General features: G+C 38.6%; 1 protein-coding gene across 5 annotated transcripts in view; it reads right to left on the bottom strand.

The window, feature by feature from the left end:
* LOC125235713 (homeodomain-interacting protein kinase 2) overlaps positions 1 to 26017 on the bottom strand; it is a 154646-nt gene that overhangs the window by 21525 nt on the left and 107104 nt on the right. For all 5 annotated transcript variants that reach the window (XR_007178124.1, XM_048142279.1, XM_048142281.1 and 2 more), the window contains exons 3-6: positions 8296 to 8441; positions 3573 to 3721; positions 690 to 759; positions 64 to 199 (exon numbers count right to left, since the gene is read on the bottom strand). Coding sequence is in view for 4 of the 5 variants with exons in the window: in XM_048142279.1 (XP_047998236.1) it covers positions 64 to 199; positions 690 to 759; positions 3573 to 3721; positions 8296 to 8441 (501 nt within the window). In the remaining variant the exon portion in view is untranslated. The remainder of the gene's footprint in view (positions 1 to 63; positions 200 to 689; positions 760 to 3572; positions 3722 to 8295; positions 8442 to 26017) is intronic.

Raw genomic sequence — 26017 nt, 5'->3', positions numbered from 1 at the left:
CCTTGCCGGCTATCAATGAATTCGATATACTTTTAAAAAGCTTATAATGAGAAAAGTCCTGACCTCAATCTGTCCTTGGCGAGCATAGCTGGGGTGGTTCTTGAGGATCTTGATGGCGACTATCTCGTTGGTGCCCTTCTTCCAGCACTTCACCACCTGCCCGAACGTGCCTCGCCCGAGGAACTCCAACACCTCGTACCTGAAACCATGATACAAAACAAATGAACAAACGAAACAAGTCGATAAATGCGTAAATTCGACCACTTGAGTGAAGGAGAAGATTTCCTTACTATGATATCTGTGCTTTTTTGTGCATTGGTGTAATCCTATCATGAATTTCAATTATGGTTTAATCTTCCAAACATACGTTCGCAGTATCTTTCAACTGCATTTTGCCTGTCGATAACTTCTCATGTTTCTAACCATTGCTGAAGAAATTGCAATATAAGGTTAAGTCTTCTCTATTATGGTAAGTCCGGTCCGAAAACCAATCACCAATTTGCTTATACTATTGACGGTATAGCAGTACAAATCGCTCCACAATTCTCGCAAAGAACTTGCTGTCTTTGAAAACTTGTCATCATTATCACGTATAAATTTGTTTCAGGCGACTACACAGACAGAGCTACTTAGTGGAATAATTTTGCTCGCGAAGCTTTTATATATACCTAATTAGTAATATTACTCACCTATTAGACGAGGAGTATAGCACCTCGTGCTGCACCAGCTGGTAGTCGCCATCGCCGCCACAGCCAGAGCCTGTCGTGTCCAATCGCGACGTCGGGTGCAACGCGCGCGCAGCGGTCGGCATGTGAACAAAAACGAATTACATGTTAGTTATAACGTTCGGTCTTTACAACTTAGGTATCTATATACCGCTCTGTTGCCAAAGAAGGCAGTTAAGGACCTGGAGTAATGACTGCTGATTCAGAGGCGTTGGGGCACTAGTGCCTTCATTGTTCTATGACATTCTATGAATCTTCTCCTTCCGCTCTAACTCGAAGTCCACTAGAGTACGGAACGAAGGTAAACAATCTCAAAATATCGATGTAGGGAACAAATCAAATTCTCAAAATAGTTGGACATGGTTGGATGTTGAAATTTTATTACTGGAAAGTTAATATTAATGACCCAATGCATAAAAGAGCATTTGTAATAAAAAAAAAACAGTTTTATTTTGTCATAACATAGGCTTATCTATTAAATGTTCAAAAAATACCAGATATCAATATTCCCAAAGGCATATGTTATATAGGATCCTTATTTATATCTGTAACTATAAATGTTATCTATTATCTTCATTTCAATTATCACCAAAGTTCAACATGGACGTGAGGACACAATTAATGTTGAAATGCGATAAGGCACCATAACCACTATCTATGGGTGGATGCGGCGACACGTGACCGATAAGATTGCGGTGGGAAAATCATGTGAGACGAACAATGTCAATGGAATAAGGGCGTTCGAAGATCGAGCAGTATAAATGGATCAGCGCAGTCATACTCAAGGTTGTCGTGAATTTACAAATTTTATCACAGTATATTGATACAGAGTAATAATTGCCAGAAAAGAAGTTGATTTATTATTAATTTATTATGTTGTAGAGTAACACGTCAGGGCGGTGGGGGCAATATTAAGAGCATCAAATTGCAGCAGACAAGAACTTTACAGATTCCCAGCTATTGACGGCTCTGTGTACATAATCGAAAATGTTCGTTGGATTTTGTTGTTAAGTTGGGGACTAGTAATTTCAAGGAAGCCTTTTGTTATTTTCAATTCTTACTAGTATAATGACGGGCTTAAGGTTTCCTTAAATGAAAATTTACGAGTCCTTAAATGAGCAACGAAACCCTTAAAGTTAATGACTTTGGCGTCATCTGATCTATTTATTGTGCCCTTACTTGAAAATAACAAGGCGATGCGGGTGAAACTATAACTTACAGTGACGGACGATAGAGGCGTAATTATTTCTATCATACTAAGGGAAACTACACGAATATGCTACGGTAAAAATGAAGCTATATACAGTAGGATATAAGGTTGATACTATAGCGAGTGCGCTCAAGGGATAGTGCATGAAAGATCAAACAAACTACAGGTTCTGACGCCCACGCTGGGCCAAAGTGCACCAACGAACTGGTTTGACCAATCGTTTCCAAAAGGCTGGCACTTAATCAAACATGTTTGGACGGCTGTTGGTGAACTGTGGCCCAGGACTGTTACCTCTTGTTAGATTGGTTGAAATTTAATACAACGTGTGTGTGGATAGTGTTTAGTGCGCTGTATAGAGGTCAACCTCGAAACTGTGGTTCAAATCTATTGATAGAATGTCAGTTATGACGACCGGTCTGGCGCAGTCGGTAGTGAACCTGCCTGCTACGCCGCGGTCCCGGGTTCGAATCCTGGTAAGGGCATTTATTAGTGTGATGAGCACAGATATTTGTTCCTGTGTCATGGATGTTTTCTATGTATATAAGTATTTATATATTATATATATCGTTGTCTGAGTACCCACAACACAAGCCTTCTTGAGCTTACCGTGGGCCTCAGTCAATCTGTGTAAGAATGTCCTATAATATTTATTTATATTATTTTTATTTTTATTTTATGACAATCAATTTTCGCGGTTCTGTTATCATGTAGGGACTGGAGTTTGTTATTGACACATGAAATGTGTTATTTGCAGGCAGAGTTTTTGCCAGTGCTGTAAATATCATTGCACAAAATGATAAGTTGATAACTGTGAAGCCTGTGGGACTCCTTCAATGCTTGGGACATAATTGTACATAGCCAACTGAATTGACCTCATAGGATTTCAAATCGCGTCGTCTTTCCGATATCGCAAGGTATACAGTAAGCCTTAAATGAGGTGACTAATAGAATTACGATCACAGTTAAGGCTCTTTTGAATAATCTGATAATGTGATTGAATGTAAAATTTCTTTTCAATCCAAGCAAGACTTATTTAATCAGTTTTACCTTGAACTATAAAATAAATACTTGACCTATGTCTTTGCCTAAACTCGTAACTGTATAAAATAAGGTAGTGAGTAAAAAATGCACAAATGTTGTCCGATTGCTATAAAGCCGCTTTGTCAGTTTATTAATATAAAGATACAAGTAAATCTCGCCTTGATGGTAACCGACAGAGTGGGACGTTTCACTAAACACACTCACATTTATGTACTAGTTTCTTAGCATTAAAAATGAACGTCTGTTTTCATCCTAAAATCAATCATTCCATGAATTTCAGTTGATTACTAGGTTATATCAAAAAAATTGTGCATTTGATACATTATGATCGAAAAATTAGGATTACTTTGGCTCATAGGGGTACTTCTTCAACTGAGCATTGCATGTAATAGTCAAAAATAAATCAATCATTGCAAAAACCAGGTCAGGGATCACCCAATAGCGGACCGAAGTTCGGATCCGGACCAATTTAATAAATTGCAAACCCCACAATGGAACTAATGGTCCATGTGCTAGGTGACCCTCAGTGTAAAGAAGCATCTAAAAGCCAAATGGTTCGTGCAGTAAAGTAAATAAGGAGGTAACAATGACATTACGTTTGTTACCTTGCGGCTGGGGCGGGTGGTTGGCCCCGCCCGCCGCTGTCTTGCTGTGGGCCGTCGTCGTTGCCTGTGGTGCCGTCTTGTGGCGAGCGGCCGCGCCGGCGGCCGGCGGGGCGCGACGCTGGTCGCTGGTGTCGCCGACACTGGAAACGAGGAAAACATTTAAAGCTCGGCCACACATGCGCGTTTTGAGAGCGTAGGCGGAGCGTTAGCAGAGCGTTAGCGGAGCGCAGCCGGAGGAACGCTGGCGTTGCGCCCAGCGGACGCCGGCGGGAACTAACAAGCGCGGATTGCGAGCGGAACGCCAGCGTTCCGCCGGCGTACCGCTATCATTGCGCTCCGCTAACGCTCTACTAACGCTACGCTATCAAAACGCTTTATGTGTGGCGGAGGCTTTATTATACAATAGTTATTTGTTTTACAAGGGGGCAAAGTTGTTGTTTAACCGCACGTGCCAATATTGATAACCCGAGCAAGCGTAGCGTGGTTCAAAAAGTGAAATCTTGAGCGTTAAGGTTAAACAAAAATTGCCATTGAGTGAAACACAAAATTGTCCACCACATCAACAAAATACTGACTATAAAACATCAAAATAAATCAAATCCATCTACTCGTATTAATTCAATATTTATGATTCAAAATCATAGTTTATAGGTAAAATCTATTAGTCAAGACATCAAGTTAAAATTTGTATGAAATTACTTTGCACTCTTGTGGATAAAATGCAATTTTGCTATCTGTTTCGAATAGCAAAGAGAGCCTTTACCAGTTGGTGTGGTGAAAACATTGGTGTTAAACTCTGTCAAACAAGTCTGTCAGTAAATAAGAACAAAGAAAACTATAGGTATCCTTTTCTCTAGCACCCTAAAGAAAAGGATGCATATAGTTTTCTTTGTTCTTATTTACTCACAGTCTTGTTTGACATCTTTCAGTCTAACATCTAACATCTTTCAGTGTTTAACGGGATGACATTCATCAGTCGCTATTTGGGACTGTGACTTCTATAGTAGGTAGGTAATCGAGGTGCGGGAGGTATCCGTTCTCTGGACAGTTCCATTGCACGTCGTGTGACTGCATTTACAAGACAAAGTGGTCGCGGACACAGCAAGGAAGACGATGAATCAATGTAAAATCAGTTTCGTGTTATGACTGACTGTAAAATGAAAGATATTCTACTCCGGGTAATTAAAGGATCATAGAGCTAATAAGTGCTAAGTAAAACGCTAACGAGTAATTTAGTCATTAGGATAGATCGCACAAGATTAAATTTAGCTAAACAAAACATAATTCTGAGCAATTATATTACATAAATTGAAATTGGACCACGTATCGATGAATGTGACTTTCCACAGAGACCGCCTGTCGGATACGATACGTCAATAGGTAACAGACAGCAAATAAACTAAATCATTGGTTCCATACAATTAACTAATGATAGCAGGTACCTACACCATTTCATTATGATGATAATTATGATAATTAGCAACGACCAGCATAAAATCATGGCATTTATTCGCAAGGAACCTATAGAACTTCTGATTGTTATTTGAATTAGAAAACACACACTTGACCACATTCAGCATGTTCCACACTTGCGGCGTTTTTTGCGTTGCGTTGTGTACGTTTTGTGCGTGCGCACACCTGCCACGAGTTTACTACGAATAATAAATAATAATACAAACTTCATTATTGACTGAAGCAGAACACAATAATATTCGACACTTATCATAATCAAGCAAATGTTAATAGGGACATTTAGATTCGTATAGCGTTTTAATTGTCACGTTTATTATTCTTTAATTAATCATTTATCGTGCTTTTTACGTAATAGATTCATTCTTTACATGTATAAATCTAACACGAACGAGAGAGAGTACTCACGGTTCAAACAAGTCGAATTCATCGTCAAATTCGTATGTTTCATACTTGATCTTATGTAGAGACAAATCCATTTTCACCGCACATATAATATACACTATTCACAGCCTTTATAAGGAATTTTTAAAACTAAACATCACTTAAAATATCACTCGCGTTTGTTGGAACATTCGGGCGACGCGCACTTGCGATGAATGTGACTTTCCACAGAGACCGCCTGTCGGATACGATACGTCAATAGGTAACAGACAGCAAATAAACTAAATCATTGGTTCCATACAATTAACTAATGATAGCAGGTACCTACACCATTTCATTATGATGATAATTATGATAATTAGCAACGACCAGCATAAAATCATGGCATTTATTCGCAAGGAACCTATAGAACTTCTGATTGTTATTTGAATTAGAAAACACACACTTGACCACATTCAGCATGTTCCACACTTGCGGCGTTTTTTGCGTTGCGTTGTGTACGTTTTGTGCGTGCGCACACCTGCCACGAGTTTACTACGAATAATAAATAATAATACAAACTTCATTATTGACTGAAGCAGAACACAATAATATTCGACACTTATCATAATCAAGCAAATGTTAATAGGGACATTTAGATTCGTATAGCGTTTTAATTGTCACGTTAATTATTCTTTAATTAATCATTTATCGTGCTTTTTACGTAATAGATTCATTCTTTACATGTATAAATCTAACACGAACGAGAGAGAGTACTCACGGTTCAAACAAGTCGAATTCATCGTCAAATTCGTATGTTTCATACTTGATCTTATGTAGAGACAAATCCATTTTCACCGCACATATAATATACACTATTCACAGCCTTTATAAGGAATTTTTAAAACTAAACATCACTTAAAATATCACTCGCGTTTGTTGGAACATTCGGGCGACGCGCACTTGCGATGAATGTGACTTTCCACAGAGACCGCCTGTCGGATACGATACGTCAATAGGTAACAGACAGCAAATAAACTAAATCATTGGTTCCATACAATTAACTAATGATAGCAGGTACCTACACCATTTCATTGTGATGATAATTATGATAATTAGCAACGACCAGCATAAAATCATGGCATTTATTCGCAAGGAACCTATAGAACTTCTGATTGTTATTTGAATTAGAAAACACACACTTGACCACATTCAGCATGTTCCACACTTGCGGCGTTTTTTGCGTTGCGTTGTGTACGTTTTGTGCGTGCGCACACCTGCCACGAGTTTACTACGAATAATAAATAATAATACAAACTTCATTATTGACTGAAGCAGAACACAATAATATTCGACACTTATCATAATCAAGCAAATGTTAATAGGGACATTTAGATTCGTATAGCGTTTTAACTGTCACGTTTATTATTCTTTAATTAATCATTTATCGTGCTTTTTACGTAATAGATTCATTCTTTACATGTATAAATCTAACATGAACGAGAGAGAGTACTCACGGTTCAAACAAGTCGAATTCATCGTCAAATTCGTATGTTTCATACTTGATCTTATGTAGAGACAAATCCATTTTCACCGCACATATAATATACACTATTCACAGCCTTTATAAGGAATTTTTAAAACTAAACATCACTTAAAATATCACTCGCGTTTGTTGGAACATTCGGGCGACGCGCACTTGCGTACGCGCAGGGAGGGTTGGGGTTGAAGACTGAGTGGAGGGGACGCCAGGTAGCTGGGGTCGGTTCCCCGAATTCCATGAAGGCGAATATTTTTTATTGTGTGCGAGGGAATGTTTTGGGGTACCGTTACGCGCAATTGCAGTTTTAGCGCACGCCATTCGGTTTTTACTAGTTCAATATGGATCCACGTTTAACAATTTTTTTATTTTAATAAACAAATGAACGCTCGTAATACAACCACTATAGTCAATCAGAGAGATCATTGTGAAGTTGTTTGGTTGTTTTTGTTATTTGGAATTTGACCGCTGTCGATTATTTACTAATAGATAGCGATCAATGTTGCAAAAATGGTATATAGCATCTAACAGCGCGGCCTAAAGCCTGCCTTTCAACAGACACGTTTCATAGCCGTGTGTCATGACTAGAACGAGTATCGCTAGGTAACAATAATTTACTACATAATATACTTGTGTGCCTATGTAGGTATACATAAATCCATCAACCCAAAAAATATTATTACATATTAAATATTGAAATAGAACCTACATGGACTAAATAGGTACTGAAACAACAAACGCACATTTATGCTAATTGATTGGACTTTGGGTAAAACCTAACCGGAATCTGGGAAGAAAATAATTCTTAGTACATATTACTAAGTAGTGTCAATTATATTTCCGGAAAGTGATTCATTGCAGAATCATTTCGTTAAAACAAAGTCATTAAAATCTCATCTGACGTCCCTAGAAGTCGATCAACTAATTCTGGACTGACAAAACTTCATCTTGAGCATCTGAACTGAACTGTCTTGTTTATTGATGACAACGATGTGGTTGGAAATCAGAAAATCCAAGGATCTGCTTAGCAAGCATGATGTCACATGATACCAGCCGCAGCTCATACGTAAGGCCGCAATTCCGTTTTGAGAGCGGCGGAGCGTTAGCGGAGCGCAATGATAGCGGTGCGCCGGACGGACGCTGGCGTTGCGTGCGCCCAGCGGACGCCGGCGGGAACTAACGAGCGCGGATTGCTAGCGGAATGCGCGCGCATTCAGCACGGATTCCGCTCCGCTAACGCTGCGCTGACGCTACGCTATCAAAACGCTTTATTTATGACGGAGGCTTAAAGGAGTAATTCTTGTAGAATACGTGTACGTGTAGCAACATGAGTGTACTCACGGCGCGTCGCGACAGCACGGTCGTGCGCAGAGCGCGGGCGGAGCGGGCGGTAGCGCGGGCGGAGGGGACCGCTCAGCATCGCACGCGCGACTCGGCGCGGCGGGCGCGGCGCAGCAGACCGGCCCTACGCCTGACCAACACTTGCTCTGGAAACACAAAACACACATATGAACAAGGATTTCAAAAGGCAATTCATATAATTTCAACTAAACATTCACGTTTAATCCGCCTTGATGGAACACTACAATATGATTGGTTGATCAGTTTGTAACGCGCGCAATTGGTCGCACAAACAGCACACTTGGCTCGCATTTAGTAAGACCGCACTGCTTGCACACATTTTTTTTGGTGCCCGTATACCACGTCCTTACGAAGTCATTTAAATAAAGTCAATATATAAAGACAACTGACATATCTCGGTTTTCTAATATAACGATGTCCGGTCATTTTGAATTTTTGAATTACTGTATAGAGAAAACTCACATTGCAACTGACTCTGAGTTTATTTAAACTGACCAAGATGAAAATTCTAGGTAATATGCCAAATACTAGAAGAGATAGAAAAATCTATACTATTTATAATTAACTGTTAATCAGGCATGATAAATGACTAATCAGCCAGTATAATTACGGGTATAATCTCAAAACAGTTAATTGACAAGGCCATTGTGAAGCTGAAGGAGGTTTAATAAACCACATAACAGTACTTCCAGTGAACGCTAACTAGAATGATAACTAAATAGACGTGTGACTTTATGACTTACAATGCGTCTATGGTTAAACTAATGAGAGATATGCGTTAACATGAGAAACGCAAAAGTATTAGGCGGGGTGCAGACGGTGACTTTTTGCAAGATTTTCACACATAGCTACACAGGTTTTGTATCTGTAATAGATAAAAGATGAAGGACAGAAATAGGTCCCACATTGAGCAATTTACTCGTATATATTGAAATAGCCTTTATGGGTTACGTAAAAAAAACTTCGACGTCAGGACTATGACTGAGATTCCGTCAATTACCAATGGGTATTCGATCGGGTTATCCGCGCTCAATGCACTTCAAAGGGGATTCAATTTGGAGGTCGGGAGTCTGTGTTTGCAATTGCATACAAAGTAATAAACATGACACCATCAAACGAAAAGTAAGAAACGGTAGTATAGGTGTAATGAATATCGTGTGGTTTGTGTGCCTATTTTTTATTGTACCGTGACTAAAACGCCTCTCACTATATGTGTAACCGGCCTAAGACAAACACTGACAATATCTAGCCTTTCGTGACACCTAACAGTCTCGGAGAGCCGTTGGGCGCGATTGTATGCCGGGTCGAACAATAACCTATGTGCTCGACGGTACAGATTGTACAATGTATGTTGGTGTGGCACCGGTATCTAGTGAACCTTACATATAGCGTGATAGTCGACCGGTTCTAAACTCGTCTAACGACAGTACGTTTCGATAGATATTATATCTACATCGTAAAACAGGGCACTGCCTTTCTTTTAACGAAATATACTTAGTGCCGATCTCTCAAACAACATAGGAAAACGAAATTGATGTACATACTTGATTTGATAAACTATAACAGAAATGTTAACTGCCCCTTCTATTACAACCTTGAGCGCTTTTGGAAGTCAATAACACTTCTATTAGTTTGTTTTTCTCATATGAATAGACCGGTGAACGATGGGTCGCATGACAAAGCTAAAATAACTGCTGTGTTCGTAGAAAATACCACATTTAGGTCAAGAAATTGAGGCAGTGTCAAGGTAATGTTTTATGTGGCAAGGGAATCTATATTTCAAAGAATTAAATAGTTGAATAAAGCCTTGCTATTTTTATTAGGCACTTAAAATTCTTACTCGACAAGCATCGTCTTCTACAATCGATTCTATCTACTTGGAACTCAGAGGCATAAAAAGCTACTAGTAGCCAGACACGGTCTCAAGAATCTGAAACCACCTTATTTGTTTGACAATAGTGTCTGCAGACCATTTTAAGTACCTCATAATATACATTTGCAGCTGACTGATTCCGTCAGCTGGGCGACGTGAATGCCTCACAAAAAATACTGTGTGCCTATATTAATATATTTGTATCACCAATTGCGTACTTACACACCTATTAATTTACAGACAATTCTAACAAAAACACAAAAGTAACAGTTTGGTCGTGAAGTTAAAACTCAGTTCACGCCTCTCAGGCAACTTATAGGATTGCATAAAACCTCTAAAGAAATTACCTTCTGATAGCACACATATTATATGAAAACTTTCGTTTATTGTGAATAAAGTCATATACGTTGGATCGGTTGGATGTTTTATGCCTGATGAATATATATTTTGGTTATGATTATTCCTATAACACTATAAGAATGAATACACAAAATCCGGCCAAGAGCGTGTCGGGCCACGCTCAGTGTAGGGTTCCGTAGTTTTCCGTATTTTTCTCAAAAACTACTGAACCTATCAAGTTCAAAACAATTTTCCTAGAAAGTCTTTATAAAGTTCTACTTTTGTGATTTTTTTTCATATTTTTTAAACATATGGTTCAAAAGTTAGAGGGGGGGGGGACGCACTTTTTTTTCCTTTAGGAGCGATTTTTTCCGAAAATATTAATATTATCAAAAAACGATCTTAGCAAACCCTAATTCATTTTTAAATACCTATCCAACAATATAATAAACTATAAGGGTTCCTAGTTGACTACGGAACCCTAAAAACGACGTGGATAGCATTACTGTACTTTGGGCCTGAGGCAAAAGATCCATTCACGGAAAGTAAGCACGGGCGGGACGTTTGAGCCGTTTTAAGTTTAGGAAGTCTTATCTTGTCGGTCGGAGTCTGGGGATCAAAGTCACGGACGACATTTAGATAAAAACGTCTTCTGTGTAAGAATCACTTTTGTTTTTAACGTTACATTTTGGACAAATGCCATCTGCAGAGTAAGTACTTGAGTTAGAAAAACGAAACGATATTTTTGCAGTATATATAATTATACTACTCCGTTTTGGATAACTAACGTGTGTCGTTGGCATTACATTATATAAATTCAATGCATGTAAGTAAAACAAATGCAAGCCAGGTTAATAGGGAAGCGACTATCGATCAAGGTATTTACGGTCGATAAGTCGCTGCCGCGGCCATCGGTGACGGACAGCGCACGCGCAAAGGAAACGAGGCGGAAGCCGCATAGTAAATCCATCCATCGTATAAAGTTCAGCTAAATCTAAACTAGCCTAACCCTGCAACAACTCAGTAAGAGATGTGGATTTGGTCGTTAAAATTTCGACATTTAAAATAAGGTATTTAAAAAAAATTGGCTTTTAGGGTCTCCCCAAAGCTATCGCTGAAAATTCGCTTGCTGATGTATAAACATGCGTACGCATGCGGCCAGCGACAACGACGCTTAAGCGTCTTCATACAAACGAGCGATTTTTTGGTCTGTCATAGCGACACCTAGTGAGAATCAGTGTTATTATAACATTGATTCTCACTAGGTCGTATAATACGAGGTATATATTTTTATATTTAAGTTTGAATGTCTGTCTGTCAGTCTGTGTGTGTGTGTGTGTCTGTCTGTGACATCGTGGCTCCCGAACGGATGAACCGATTTAGATTTAGTTTTTTTGTCTGAAAGCTGAGTTAGTCGGGAGTGTTCTTAGCCATGTTTCATGAAAATCGGTCTACTATGTTGCGGTCGGGGGTTTTTTCAAAATTAAATTTTGTGGTTAGGTTAGTTGTAATATTATTATTTTATTTACTAGAGCCGATTCCGCGTTGATAGGTTTGGAGAAACCGTGCATGTTATGGCGACAGTTTCTTCGGAAAAAGAAACTTCGTGGAAAATATGGGGCCCTATACATTTGGCGACTGTTCTCTTTCCGCACATGCCATATTACATAACTAAGTTTGTATATTAGGGATCACGTCTCCGATTTGGATAAAAATTGGTAGGCTGATAGAGTCCGTGATGCTGAGCAAGATCTACTAGGTTTCCCAAAATGTCCTAGGTTGATTGTATGAAACTTTCCTTTTTTGTTGCCAAAAATGTATAGAAATCTGGTAACACAAAAAGAAGGTTTCATACAAACTACATAGGACATTTTAGGAAACCTAGTGGATCTTGCTCAGCATCGTGGACTCTATCAGCCTACCAATTTTTATCAAAATCGGAGACGTGATCCAAATCTACAAATTTAACGGGAATTGCTCACCAACGGGAATTGTCTCTTCAACGGTCTTGTGATGAAGTAAATTGCATACAAAATAAATAAACCACCAATAACAAGACACGAAACGGTTAATTAGCCCGTGAGTCGTAATTAATGTCGATAAACATTTTCCTCGTACTACCGGGAGAATAATAACAACGTCCATCGGAAAACACTGTTGTATGCATTGCACTGCAGAAACGCGGCTCATTTGGCTATTTCATAGAGTAATTTAAAATTAATTTCATGAAATAAAGCGGCAATACAGGAATGTTAAAATGTTTACTGAAATTACTGAAAATATCATTTAAAACTATTGATGATGACAGTTTCTAAGGACATTTTAAATTATCTTTACGACATCCGTTGTATAATGTGTAAGGCAACCAACATAATTATGTTTACTACACCAGACTAAGTTCCATGCATCAAACCACACAAAAAATATATTAAGGTACCGGGACAATTTCGATTGATATGGCACTTATAATAGTGTAAAACGTATGAAATAATTCGAATAAGATACAGCGGGACAAATCTCGACTGGGGGGCAAATGTAACTGGTCCATTTTTTCCATGTTTTACAATGTTTGCATTATTAAATAGAGTGTCCATCGGTTATATATGGTAGGCGTGTTCAGTGGACACATGTACAACATTATCATATTCAACATTATCATATTATATATCTTATCATAGTGTAATAATGGAAAAAATAGATTAGTTACTATTGCCCCCCAGTCGAGATTTGCCCCGCTGTACCTTAGTTGAAATTGTCCCTCGTGCACCTTACAACAAATAATAACTAATTATCTACAGTAAAACAAACAGACAAACTACACACACACAACTATATATAAAACCATGCAGTTGTCCTGAAAACAATAAACACATAGTAGAACTATGCGACATTATTATTGTCAGTTTTAGTTTAGCGTCGGAGGAATCTGCCCATTGCGAACGGCGCTATGGACAGCTAGTTTGACGCATGGAACTAGACTACTGGACGGTCGAGCACCAGAATGTTTGATCTATCGTCACTGAAATAATCTGTATTCTTTTTTATAATGCAATGTGGAAAAATATACTAAAGACCACATAGTATCAGTGAAAGATCGAAGATTGTTATTTGTGTCAATAACTTCAAACTCGGGGTAAATCCATTAAGTATGCTTTAAGGTTGATTATGTATTAAAAAAAAAAAATCTGAAAAAGAATCAACCTTATACCCGTGTTTGAAGTTAAGCGACACATTTGTCTTTTAAATATTCGAGCGAACTGGCAAGTAGTTTCAAAAAACTATAATTTTTCGATATTGAATATTTCGATATTGGTCGTATTAGCGGCGTGGTGGTTATTGGATTTAGCGTCTCACCATTCACTATTTTGTTTTATATATTTTGTTACTATTGATAAAATTATACTGTGCGAAGGATTGACCTTCGCAAAATTATAGTTGTGACGAAATAAACATTAACGGTTGCTCGACCAGTCCACTAACACTCACAAGCAAACGCAAAAAAAATGTATCACACACATGCCAAACTAATACTTTTGACATAAGTAAATGATTGCTAAAGTATTAAGATACTTGTTATGGCGGAAAAATAAAGATACATTGATATAAAGAGCAGAGAGCACGGGGACATCGCCGTTCCCAAAACGTCAGAGGTTCGTTTCAAAATGTAACTACATAAGTATACCTGATAAGACCGGTTTTTAAAGTTATCATGTGTAATAATAATAATCGTGTAAGTTCACATCAGTGTAATGTCAAAGAGCCATTATAGTTATTTGTTATACAAGGGGGCAAAGTTGTATTTTAACGCCGAGTGTGGAATTGAAAAACGAGCAAGTGAAAGGATTCTATAGTTGAACCACGAGCGAAGCGAGTGGTTCGAGAATAGAATCCTGAACTTGCGAGTATTTTAACACACGAGAAGTAAAATACATTTGCACCCGAGTGTAACACAAAACTTTTCCCCTCACTGTAGCGAGGAAACTACAACGCACAAAATGCGTTTATTACTGCTTCCAGTAGTTCCACAGGTGGTAAATCATTTTTATTACTAGATTCACCTACTTTTATCAATTTTAAAGCAGTTAATTTGACTTTATTCAAGGTCAAATTACTTTACCCACTAGTGGATAAAATGCGTTTTTACCCGCTGGTATTAAAGGACAAAACACGTGTTTCCGAGCTAGTGAGGGGAAAATTTATTTACGCTGCTACTAGCTGTTGTCTTACAATCCTTAATTACACGAAGAAAAAACCGCATACGCTCAGATTTATAGCAGCGAGTTATTATTTCTCAAGTCGCTGGAATATAATTTGTAGCAAGCTGCAAAATTCGAAAATAGCGAGTTGTGAAAGAAATTTGTGCAACTGTTGTAAAGGCGGTCGGAAGTTGGGCGAAAGGGAAAAAAACCCGTTTCGCAAGACCGCCCGTCGACAAATGGCTTGACAAATAAAATGGGAAGAAATGTGCTAACACTGACGAAGGAAAGGGCCTAAATATACTTGTAGTACACGAATTAGTTATTTTTTTGCTTCGAGTAGAATGGAATATAGACGATAAAAAAAGAATTAGAGCGAATATTTGGAACTTCCGACTAATTTTAGTTATGATCATGTGTGGCCCCCGTGTGGTGACGGGTTAAAGAATTTCACCACCCCCTTTCTTCCCGTGGGTGTCGTAGAAGTCGACTGTGGGATATGGGTTAAATTGTGGCGTAGGCGAGAGGCTGGCAATCTGTCACTGCAATGTCACAATTTGGATTTCTTTCAACCCCTTTTTGCCAAGAGTGGCTCTGAAACTTATTAGTCCATGTGCTCTGCCTACCCCTTTATGGGATACAGGCGTGATTATATGTATGTATGTATGTATGTATGTATCATGTGTGTAAGGTAGAGACAATATGTAGACATGCAAAACTCTGGATATCAAAGAGGGTGTATTTAAGTATTTATGGCTCATGACGCTTATGAGTTACCTACACGTTTCCGATATCATTGTACCATTGGCAACACTGTTAGCTGTATATTTGTAATCCTTATTACAAAGGCATAGCGTCTAGCGACGACGGTTAGCTAAGAGTGTTGCTGTTAGTAGATTGCAATAAAATCATATGATGCCAGCTAACACTTAATGCATCTGGTTTAACCTGGTACTATCAGAAAGTAATTCATACTGTCTTTCCTTATTCTAGTCTACGTAACATTGTGGGCGTTTCTTTCATTATAGATAGTAATATCAATACTTTATTCATAATAATGTTATTACTTTATTTATATTCTAGAAATGAAACAACTATGTCTGTACAATTAACGGTTAAATTACAGAAGCTAAGACAACTTTTTCTAAGAATTTTATAGTGTCAAAGTCCCCGTCAAAACTTAAGCAAGCAAAATTTAAGCAAATAAATTAATGTGACAGCATCCCCTGAAGTTTATTCAAGGACTAGTTTCACGTAGACGCCTTCAGGTCTTTAACCGTAATATCAAAATTTATATTCGAAATTCGAGCGTGATCTAACCGAAATCCTAACGTGGGTTGCATCCGCCCGTTCTCAAGATACACCTATTGTCAAAAGGTCTTACATTTCTCATCAGTATAATGTACATAAGCTGTTTTAGTTCTGCGTGGCGCGTGCGCAGCAGTCGGAGCAGTCACGACCCACGACAGTCAGCGGCCATGACGGGCGTCTCGGGCCCACGTGGTGTCATTCTGATCTCTTGTCTAGTCAGACTGAGAAACCAGTTCTGTTGTGTTCCTGGGTTTTATGGACCTTAAATGTCACGAAATACTGGATAACCACAGCTCGTATAAGCGAGAAAAAACAATAATAGGCCCGGATTTTGGTAGAACACAGCTATGTGCTCCGCTTGAATAAGTTGTTTGGGTCAGTCAACTTTTGAAAGTTCTTGTTAGTGACATCTATGTATCTCGATAGGAGAGTTGGAAACTTGATTCGTTTTTATGACATGGGCCGGTTATAGTTTTGGGCACTTTTGTAATCAGTTTTTCAGTATTGAAAAGGAAAGAAAGATTGCGCCACAAAAAATTACAATGAAAATTTCAACAATTCATAAGTGGGTTACCGAACACTATCCTAAATACGTCAGTAAAGTCACCTCTATGTTGACATTGGTAATTTGACATTGTATAAAGGAAAGGTCTCATCAGATTTCCTCCATCTCCATGCCCTCCATTTTAGCCACGAAATTCGCTCTCATTTCAAAATACACTGGATTTCCTTCAGTAAAAATCAAATTGTAAAAACATTGACTCACAGTGACATCTCAAGAGTGCCTTCATTGTACCGGGAAACGTGAAAAATAAGCAGAAAATATATTCCGACAGTTAATATCCTCTCCCGGATATATTCAGAAATGAAATTTCTGTTTTAAAGTCTGTATCCAAATCAATGTGAATTTCAGTGTCTCGCGTTCGCACATAGAGAAGTAGGGGTTTTTTTGTAAGCGTAAGCGAGTGCACGGAGACAATGTATTTTTGATATCACCTTGATACGGAAATTCCGAATGAGGCCTGTGGAAGTGTGCGAAAGGAAATTGGTTTAAGTTATCTTGTACAGTCGTGTGCATTAAAAAGCTTTGTGCTGCGCCGTAAAGCGCCTTAACGACAGCGTACCGAGGTCAGCGTTAAGCTCGGAGATAAAACTGACCAAGGTTTATGGTTTATATTATATCGGTACAAGTAAGTTCACAGGGCGCTTCAGCAATCCTGTATAACGGTCATTAAGCAGTCTCCAAAATCTTGATCGATTCTGCTTTTGAAATGTAGATCAAATTTATAAAATCATGAAGATAAGTTCTAGGAAATACTGAAGAATCAAAATGCGAGATGCTCAAATGGAAACTGAAAATATACTGCAACCAACCAAGACGAGAGTTATTCATTAATAATACTTGTACCACAGCGACACTACAATAAAATTGTCACACCAATCCTATCTCTACGTAAAGTTCCATTAGACATAATATGACGTAGGATCAAAGTGCTATGTCATGTACATGTACAAGTTACACGCCAATGTAAGGCGTTGACCGAATTCAGACGGAACCCAGCCCATTTCAAAGACGAGACGGCTTAGCAAAAAACCGTACGCAGCGAGCGAGTGCTGAAATTAGGGCTGCGAGCTACGCGAGTTTTACTGAAAGCATTCCAAATGAGACTGCAAAACTAGCCGGCGCAGTTTGGGCTATCTTTAAGTCTCGAAACTTGAGTTTACTCTTCTGATTGCCCTGGGTTAACAAGACAAGTTGGCAACCCCTGATCTGTCATTCCAAATACATTACAGAGTCCAGGCGGATGTACACCAATACTAAAACCTTACAAATTCACGTAAAGTTGCCACGGTTTCCGAGGTCTCTATACATTGGTTGACCCGAGGAATCGACTCGCTGGCGTTGCGTTCATAATTGGAATACGGCCCGGCCGCGTAGTAACCATGTCAAGGATCGCTAGAGCCATCCACCTCGACTCGACTTTAAAGGAGTCCTCCTGACCGAGCGGGCTTTTGACGTGCACCGGAGATACGTACAGAGTTAACGAATAACGAATGTTGTTTTGGACTAGTGCTTGCAAACTTTCCATTTGGTTAACAAACTAAAGCATACGCAAGATACGTTATAAATTACTAGCTTATTCCGCGGCTTCGCCCGCGTACGTAATCTTGTTTTCTCATACAAACCCCCCATTTTACCCCCTTAGGAGGCGAATTTTGCAAAATCCTTTTTTTAGTGCTCCTCTACACCTTATAAGGAACCTACGTGCCAAATTTGGGATCTCTAGGACCAGCGGTTTCGGCTGCGCGATATGTAAGTCCAGTCAGTCAGGCAGTCAGTTTCTTCTTTTATATATTTAGATAACTTATAATAATAATGTTCGCAAGAGGAAGTGTTGCAATAACAGAAGTTGACACAGTCGAGTCATACTTCAGCATGTTTATTAAAATTGCAAAAGATATATAAACACTAGCGCTAAGATTCCAATGGCTTGCCGTCGAATACCTTCTGGTGGTGATGGAGTTAAATTAGTTCATGTTAGGTATTCTAGGTGATGTGACTTTTAAATATAATTAAGTTTCGATGTTTTTTCGCTTTGTTGCTATGCTGCAATAACATATATTTAAATATGTTAAAGGAAAATCACACAAATGATTACGAAATAAAAATTGCCAAATTTAACATGTCAGATTGACCTTATGAACCCTGTGTATAAATAATTACATTGAGATAAATGGCACAAGTCATCGTTAGCGCATATTAAAATTCGATTTAACAATAGCTATCATCACGCTGACATTACGAAATGTATTTGCTAGTACATATGTGAATTTATAACCCAATGCAACATAACAATGACAATACGCAACATCTACGTCTATACTTAAGATGTCAGATACTGAGTATAATGAATGTGATGCTTTCAGATATTGATAAAAAAAAACCGGCCAAGAGCGTGTCGGGCCACGCTCAGTGTAGGGTTCCGTAGTTTTCCGTATTTTTCTCAAAAACTACTGAACCTATCAAGTTCAAAACAATTTTCCTAGAAAGTCTTTATAAAGTTCTACTTTTGTGATTTTTTTCATATTTTTTAAACATATGGTTCAAAAGTTAGAGGGGGGGACGCACTTTTTTTTCCTTTAGGAGCGATTATTTCCGAAAATATACATATCATCAAAAAACGATCTTAGCAAACCGTTATTCATTTTTAAATACCTATCCAACAATATATCACACGTTAGGGTTGGAATGAAAAAAAAAAATTCAGCCCCCACTTTACATGTAGGGGGGGTACCCTAATAAAACATTTTTTTCCATTTTTTATTTTTGCACTTTGTCGGCGTGATTCATATACATATTGGTACCAAATTTCAGCTTTCTAGTGCTAACGGTTACTGAGATTATCCGCGGACGGACGGACGGACGGACGGACGGACAGACAGACATGGCGAAACTATAAGGGTTCCTAGTTGACTACGGAACCCTAAAAATGATAAAAAATATGGAAAAATACTACACATACCTATGTAGTCAAAAATGGCAAGTTAAAGCAAAATGACAGGACACGACAAGGCCCTCTCCTCTGTGTGAGTGGTCCACAGAATTAGATACATATTTTTTATCTGATCTAAGATATGTTTATGATTAAATATTTACGTTTAACGTATCCGTCTTGTCAGGGTACTGTAAAACATATGATACACGTTCGAATACGTAATTCGCAATTTCCTATCCTACTTTTACGTTTTACTACCACATTGGAATTAATATTTGGTGTTGTACAAATGTACATAACCCATGATATTTCACCGCCCCAACCGGCGAAAGTAATTCAATATACATTATTGTGTTATAAAATACTCCAAAAGGTCACAACAGGTTGTTTGCCTTGTGCTATTTTCTTCGTACAAATTGAGAGCAATAAAAGTCGACTCAGATGTAGTTCAGGAAACAACCAATTATTGGGAGTTGTGGCGGTGGTCTAATTGGAGCAGACAATGTCCCTTTGCTGAGCCCTGTTGCGTAACCGTTCAGGCTAACTAAATATTGTACGCTTTATTATTTCATACAACAAAAAATACCTATAATAAGTAACTACTTTGAATGTTTCAAGACAAATCATTTGGTCTCTTTTGCTTCCTCGGATCGGATACATAAGCACACTGTAGGCAATAACGGTATAACGATTTTTTATTTATTTTCAAAATATCGTTGGGCGGATAGAGTGGAGGTAGTCGAGGTAGACCTCCGTGAGCTAGCTAGGCGTCGGCGAAAGCTGGCGCGAAACGGCTCAAAACCAAGTGCTCTTGTGTTGTTGGTGGCCAAAACTCATTTTGGGTTATCGCGCCAGCCAAGTAAGTAGGTATTAGTACCTACTTACTTTTTAGGGTTCCGTAGTCAACTAGGAACCCTTATAGTTTCGCCATGTCTGTCTGTCCGTCCGTCCGTCCGTCCGTCCGTCCGTCCGCGGATAATCTCAGTAACCATTAGCACTAGAAAGCTGAAATTTGGTACCAATATGTATATCAATCACGCCAACAAAGTGCAAAAATAAAAAATAAAAAAAAATGTTTTATTAGGGTACCCCCCCCTACATGTAAAGTGGGGGCTGATATTTTTTTTCATTCCAACCCCAACATGTGATATATTGTTGGATAGGTATTTAAAAATGAATAAGGGTTTACTAAGATCGTTTTTTGATATTATTAATATTTTCGGAAATAATCGCTCCTAAAGGAAAAAAAAGTGCGTCCCCCCCCTCTAACTTTTGAACCATATGTTCAAAAAATATGAAAAAAATCACAAAAGTAGAACTTTATAAAGACTGTCTAGGAAAATTGTTTTGAACTTGATAGGTTCAGTAGTTTTTGAGAAAAATACGGAAAACTACGGAACCCTACACTGAGCGTGGCCCGACACGCTCTTGGCCGGTTTTTTTATACTACGTCGGTGGCAAACAAGCTTACCATTGGCCTGATGGAAATCAGTCACCGTAACATGGACGCCTACTAGGTACTACTGGCCGCCGAATATTTGTAAGTGTCGCCAAATTACTAATCTTTAAGCTGTGATGGGCTTTTTTACAATATCTTTAGCAGAATTCCGTCTAAGGTCGGATAAATAACAAAACCTTAGTCGTAACATACGAGTATATCTGTCAAGCCAGCCCTTGTGCGAAAATAGCAACATTGTCCTGGCAGGTAAGTGAGACAAAGCCTCATTATCCTGTCAGCGGCAGCCTCCGGGCTGTCCGCGGCACGCCGCATGATCGAGGTTACTTTACAACCTATGCATGTGGTCAGTCAGAGGAACTAATGTATGTAAACCTGGGCCATTGTTGCTGCATTCGTTAGAAATTAAATAAAAGATGTGTCTTAGGTATATGGTGAAGTTCATTATAGAAAATAACAACATGAAATATGAAGTATACTATAACCTCTGTTTTTGTCAAAATAGACTTTTTAAAAGAACAAAGAACACTGCCGAGTTCAAGTAAAATTTGAACCACTCGTCTTTTCTTTTTATTCGTCGCCTGTAATTAACTTTTCGCAGCAGTCAGAGCGCTCTTAAAATTACCCCTTGGGTCTTTTTATCTCATCGCGTATTAAAAAAAAATCCAAGGGAGTTAAAAATAAGCCCAAACTTTTGCTAATAAAGCAAAAAAAGATCGACGAGGAACAGTTTCAGGATTCCTGAACTCTATAAAATTTCGTGTGTCCGTCGCATTCGCAATGATCAATGAAAAAGCTTATCAATATAGTCGCAAGCATATACACAAAAATATAATTTCACGTGGCACGGATAACCTTCAACCGGATGATTCAGCCATTATTTATTTAATCGTGTTACATCAGAACACGAAACTCACAAATTGCCGATCATTAGCATGTCGCAAATGTCATGGTGCTTTTTTTGACAACTTTAATGTTAGAACTTCAACGCCGTCACGATAATTATGTACAGTCAAGTGTAAAAATATGGGTGCGTACAACTTATCAAAAATATGTCCCATAGCACTTTATGTCGGCGGAATAAGGTCTCGGTACATATTTTTGAGCGGATAAAATCGATACGTATTTTTGCACTTGACTGTACATGGGTCTGACTGGTACAAGGTATACCTATATACCTACTGCAATGTGCTTCGAGACAAAATCGAAGAAAACAAAGATACATTCATCAGCATAGGCATACTCCTCTGTTTTCTTGTTTTACAGCAGTAGTGAAATAATTAAAAGAAGAAACATAGTAGGTGAGAAACTTTCTTAAAATATTAGAAAATTTATAGAAATTATGTCTCTAAATTCACAGGATATTTATTTCTATGTCGTCATATTTGTAAAATAAGTTGTCAGATGTTAGTTGTTGTCATAGCGGACGGCCGTCACGTCCTCACGTCATCCCACCCCGATTATATTCTAATTTTCTTTCTAAATTAGATTACTGTGAAGACTAAGGCAGCGTTCCCACTTAAGCGTCGCGTGTCTCGGGGCGCGCAACGGACGTCTGCGCCACGCCGCCTCAGTGTAATTCAAAATACGTCTCCTCAGTACATTTTGTATAGGAAGGACGTAAGACGCGCCACCAGGCGGCGCGGCGCGCGCCACGCCGCCGCCACGCCACCTGGGGCGCGTCTTACGTCCTTCCTATACAAAATGTACTGAGGAGACGTTTTTTGAATTACATTCAGGTGACGTGGCGCGGACGTCCGTTGCGCGCCCCGAGACACGCAACGCTTAAGTGGGAACGCTGGCTGAGAACACCCACATAATAATGGAATTTTGACATTTAGCTAAGAAAATACAAGTTTTTCAGTAGTTCTCAAAGAAGCTAATCTAAAAAAACATCTCTAATTTAACTTCTTGTTTACATTTAACCTGCACTGGATGACTTAATCGATTATTTATCAGTGACCTAGATGAGTGACGTAATGAAAAACGCCAGCGACTGCTCACAAAGTGACTAAACTAGTATTTTAACAGCTATTTTAATACTCAGGTCAGTTGCGAACAAATATTTTGTATATGTATTGTAGTAAAAAAACGTGTATTTATATCGTAGCGCCCGTTTGACATTTGATACAGATAAAAAAAAGCCAAAATCTTCCAAATCCCTGATGTTCTTGACTCGACCTAACCTAACGCAAACAAGTGTCACTAGTATCTTTAGGAAACATTAGTGACATCAAGTACGTACGGGAATTGTTTACTGAGACGTTTTTTTACACAAATAGAACTACAATCAGAGTGGAGACCGGCTGATGTGTGAGTCACGATAAGTGTCGACGTTTAAGGGCAGCCGTCCAAACTGGCGGTTATATTTAAACGGTGGCTGTTCGGTGCACTGCTGCTATCTAAATGTGAATCAGTTGTGTTGGTGTAAAAGGCGTTGGCGCCATGATTTGGTTAGTCACAGCACGTAATATAATGGAAGATATAATGGACATAAACTACTAAGCAGGTTGGCTCTATTAACACTTTCGCTACCAAGAACCCGACTGTCGGGTACACCGCTCGTAGAAGCGTAGCCGATTACATGGGTTTCCCCGTATGTAGCGAAAATGTCGTAGCGCCGCGTAGAGCCCGGTTTCGAAAGTGTTAAATACTACGACAGCTACAGCAAAAATCTTTACACAGCACAAACTAAAAACTTACTTTTTACATAAACGCAGGCACCAAAACTAATAAATACCTGTAACAAAGAAGACAAAAACGATTAATACAGCACAATGTATGTACATAAATTATCATAATTAGTAGTAGTCTAAAACACTTCATTGCACAGAACAAATTACAGCCGGGGCCCGTTGTAGCCCCGTGTGGTGACGGGTGTACATAAAAACATACAACTAATATAACTCTTACTTCAAAGACAAACGGATTCATATTGAATCTATATATTTAAATGTCTAAGAAAACGAATGAGATTCATACCTACAAGTAGGCAGAAATTAATGAAAGATACGTCAAACTCGATCAAACCATCAGTCCCACCTCAAGAACTTAAACGCTGCATCACTTATCGATATGAACTCACTAACCATCAAATTGTTACATAGCTTTGGTACTGAAATTTTCACCCTACGGCCAATTGGGAGACCGGAACATCTCCAATATTATGCAGCATAAAAATGCTTTGTGTCAATTGAATTTAGCTCTTATTGGAGCGACTTAAGGAATGGGTGAATCATCCCGCTAGGCATAAGCTCTGATGAATCAGCCTGAGGAAAGCCCGGCTTATGTGACGTCACCACCGTTAGGCAACTTCGGAGGTGTTCCAATGACTTACCTAGTGGCACGCACAAGGAAACCAGTTAGAATTGTACACATTTGAATCATATAAGTTACATTGGTAGATCTTTGCGCCCCGACTCGCTTGATTTCAGTAAACTATACGGAATACAGTGTAAGCTAACGACTTACGTAAGCAAATTAAATTTACGCAACAAAGTTTTAAACTGCCGATTGATAGTATCGAAGTTATAGTTCAATGCGATTTAAATCGTTATCTCAGTTATCTCTACAATAAAATTGACGTAGAGATTTGAAATTGAGTTACATAAAGTATTGTTCGTAGTTTGTGTAATTTTAGTAGGAGGTAAGATAAAAATAACTGGTACGCGGATTGAAGAGGATTGTTCTTGTCATGTTATCTAATCGTTGTGGGCTTGTGTTAGAAATAAAGACGTCCTGAGTAGTTGTCACGTTGTGAGTAAAACCACACATTTGTATGATATGGATATGACTCAACCTCGCCTCGAAATAATGTTCATTTTCGGAATCACGTTTAATTCACGATATCTCGGGTTTACTCCTAGTATTTCTTAGTTTTGCCTCGGGTTGACTCCTAGTATTTCTTGGTACACAGTATTGTATATCGAGAATATTGAGACGAAACATGAAAGTCGATACCAGACAGGAAATTAAAGAGTGTAAGCTATATGAAGACAGTAAGCAATAAAGGCGCTCATATTGTTATAAAATGCTACAAGGATTCTCAACCACGCTACGAGTTCTATGTCAATGCTCTCTAAGATATATTTGCGCTTCTAGCAGTTTATGTATCTACTAAATGATAAAAGTAGCCTACTTAATACGAACAGTATTGCTATTTTTTAATGTCCTTAAATATTGTGGATGTGGTAAAAAATTTAGAGACTCGAAGTGGCCAAAGAATGTAAATCTAAGGGCTTATTTTTGTATGTTTTGGTGTGTATATAACGTATTTTTTCAATAGAAATAAGCCACAGTGAAAGGATACTCCTCAAAATAATGACGTTAATATGCTTCACAGTGCGAAAGATGTCCAGCACACAACGGCAAAACCCAGCAGCATTCCCTGCGTTCCGACGTCATATCGCGCGCTCAAAATATAGCTGTTACACCCACACACTACACAGATACCGCATCATGAACCATTTACCAAGAGCGCGTGGTCACCAGTGAGCTGCAAAATCCCATGGAGAAATTTTGAATGAATTCATTGATAAATTCGCCATGTACTTTTGCAGCTGACAGTACAATTTTACTGGTAAAATAGCATGGTTTGAGTATCATCTTACACGATTACATAGTATAACAAATAACAACCCATGTTTTTCAACATGTCCTTGCATTCAGGTGTTATGCCTAAACTGTGGAAGCGGTCATTTGTGACCCCTGTTTTTAAATCCGGAAATAAACATGACGTACAGAACTATAGGCCTATTTCTAAACTTAACACAATACCTAAATTGTTCGAAAAAATAATTTATGATCAAATATTCCCTATTCTCAGACCACTGTTAGTTCAAGAGCAACATGGATTTATCGATAAAAAATCTACAGAAACTAATCTTTGCGAATATGTCGATAGAATCTTGTCGGGCATGAATGATGGTTACCAGATCGATGTTGTGTACACCGATTACTCTAAAGCCTTTGACAAAATATCTCATTCTATACTTTTACAAAAGCTAGAGTCAGTCGGAATTCATGGCAA

Source organism: Leguminivora glycinivorella, chromosome 18, assembly GCF_023078275.1.
Source record: "Leguminivora glycinivorella isolate SPB_JAAS2020 chromosome 18, LegGlyc_1.1, whole genome shotgun sequence".
In the NCBI taxonomy this organism is placed as follows: domain Eukaryota; kingdom Metazoa; phylum Arthropoda; class Insecta; order Lepidoptera; family Tortricidae; genus Leguminivora; species Leguminivora glycinivorella.
This window is presented reverse-complemented; position numbering and strand designations above follow the sequence as displayed.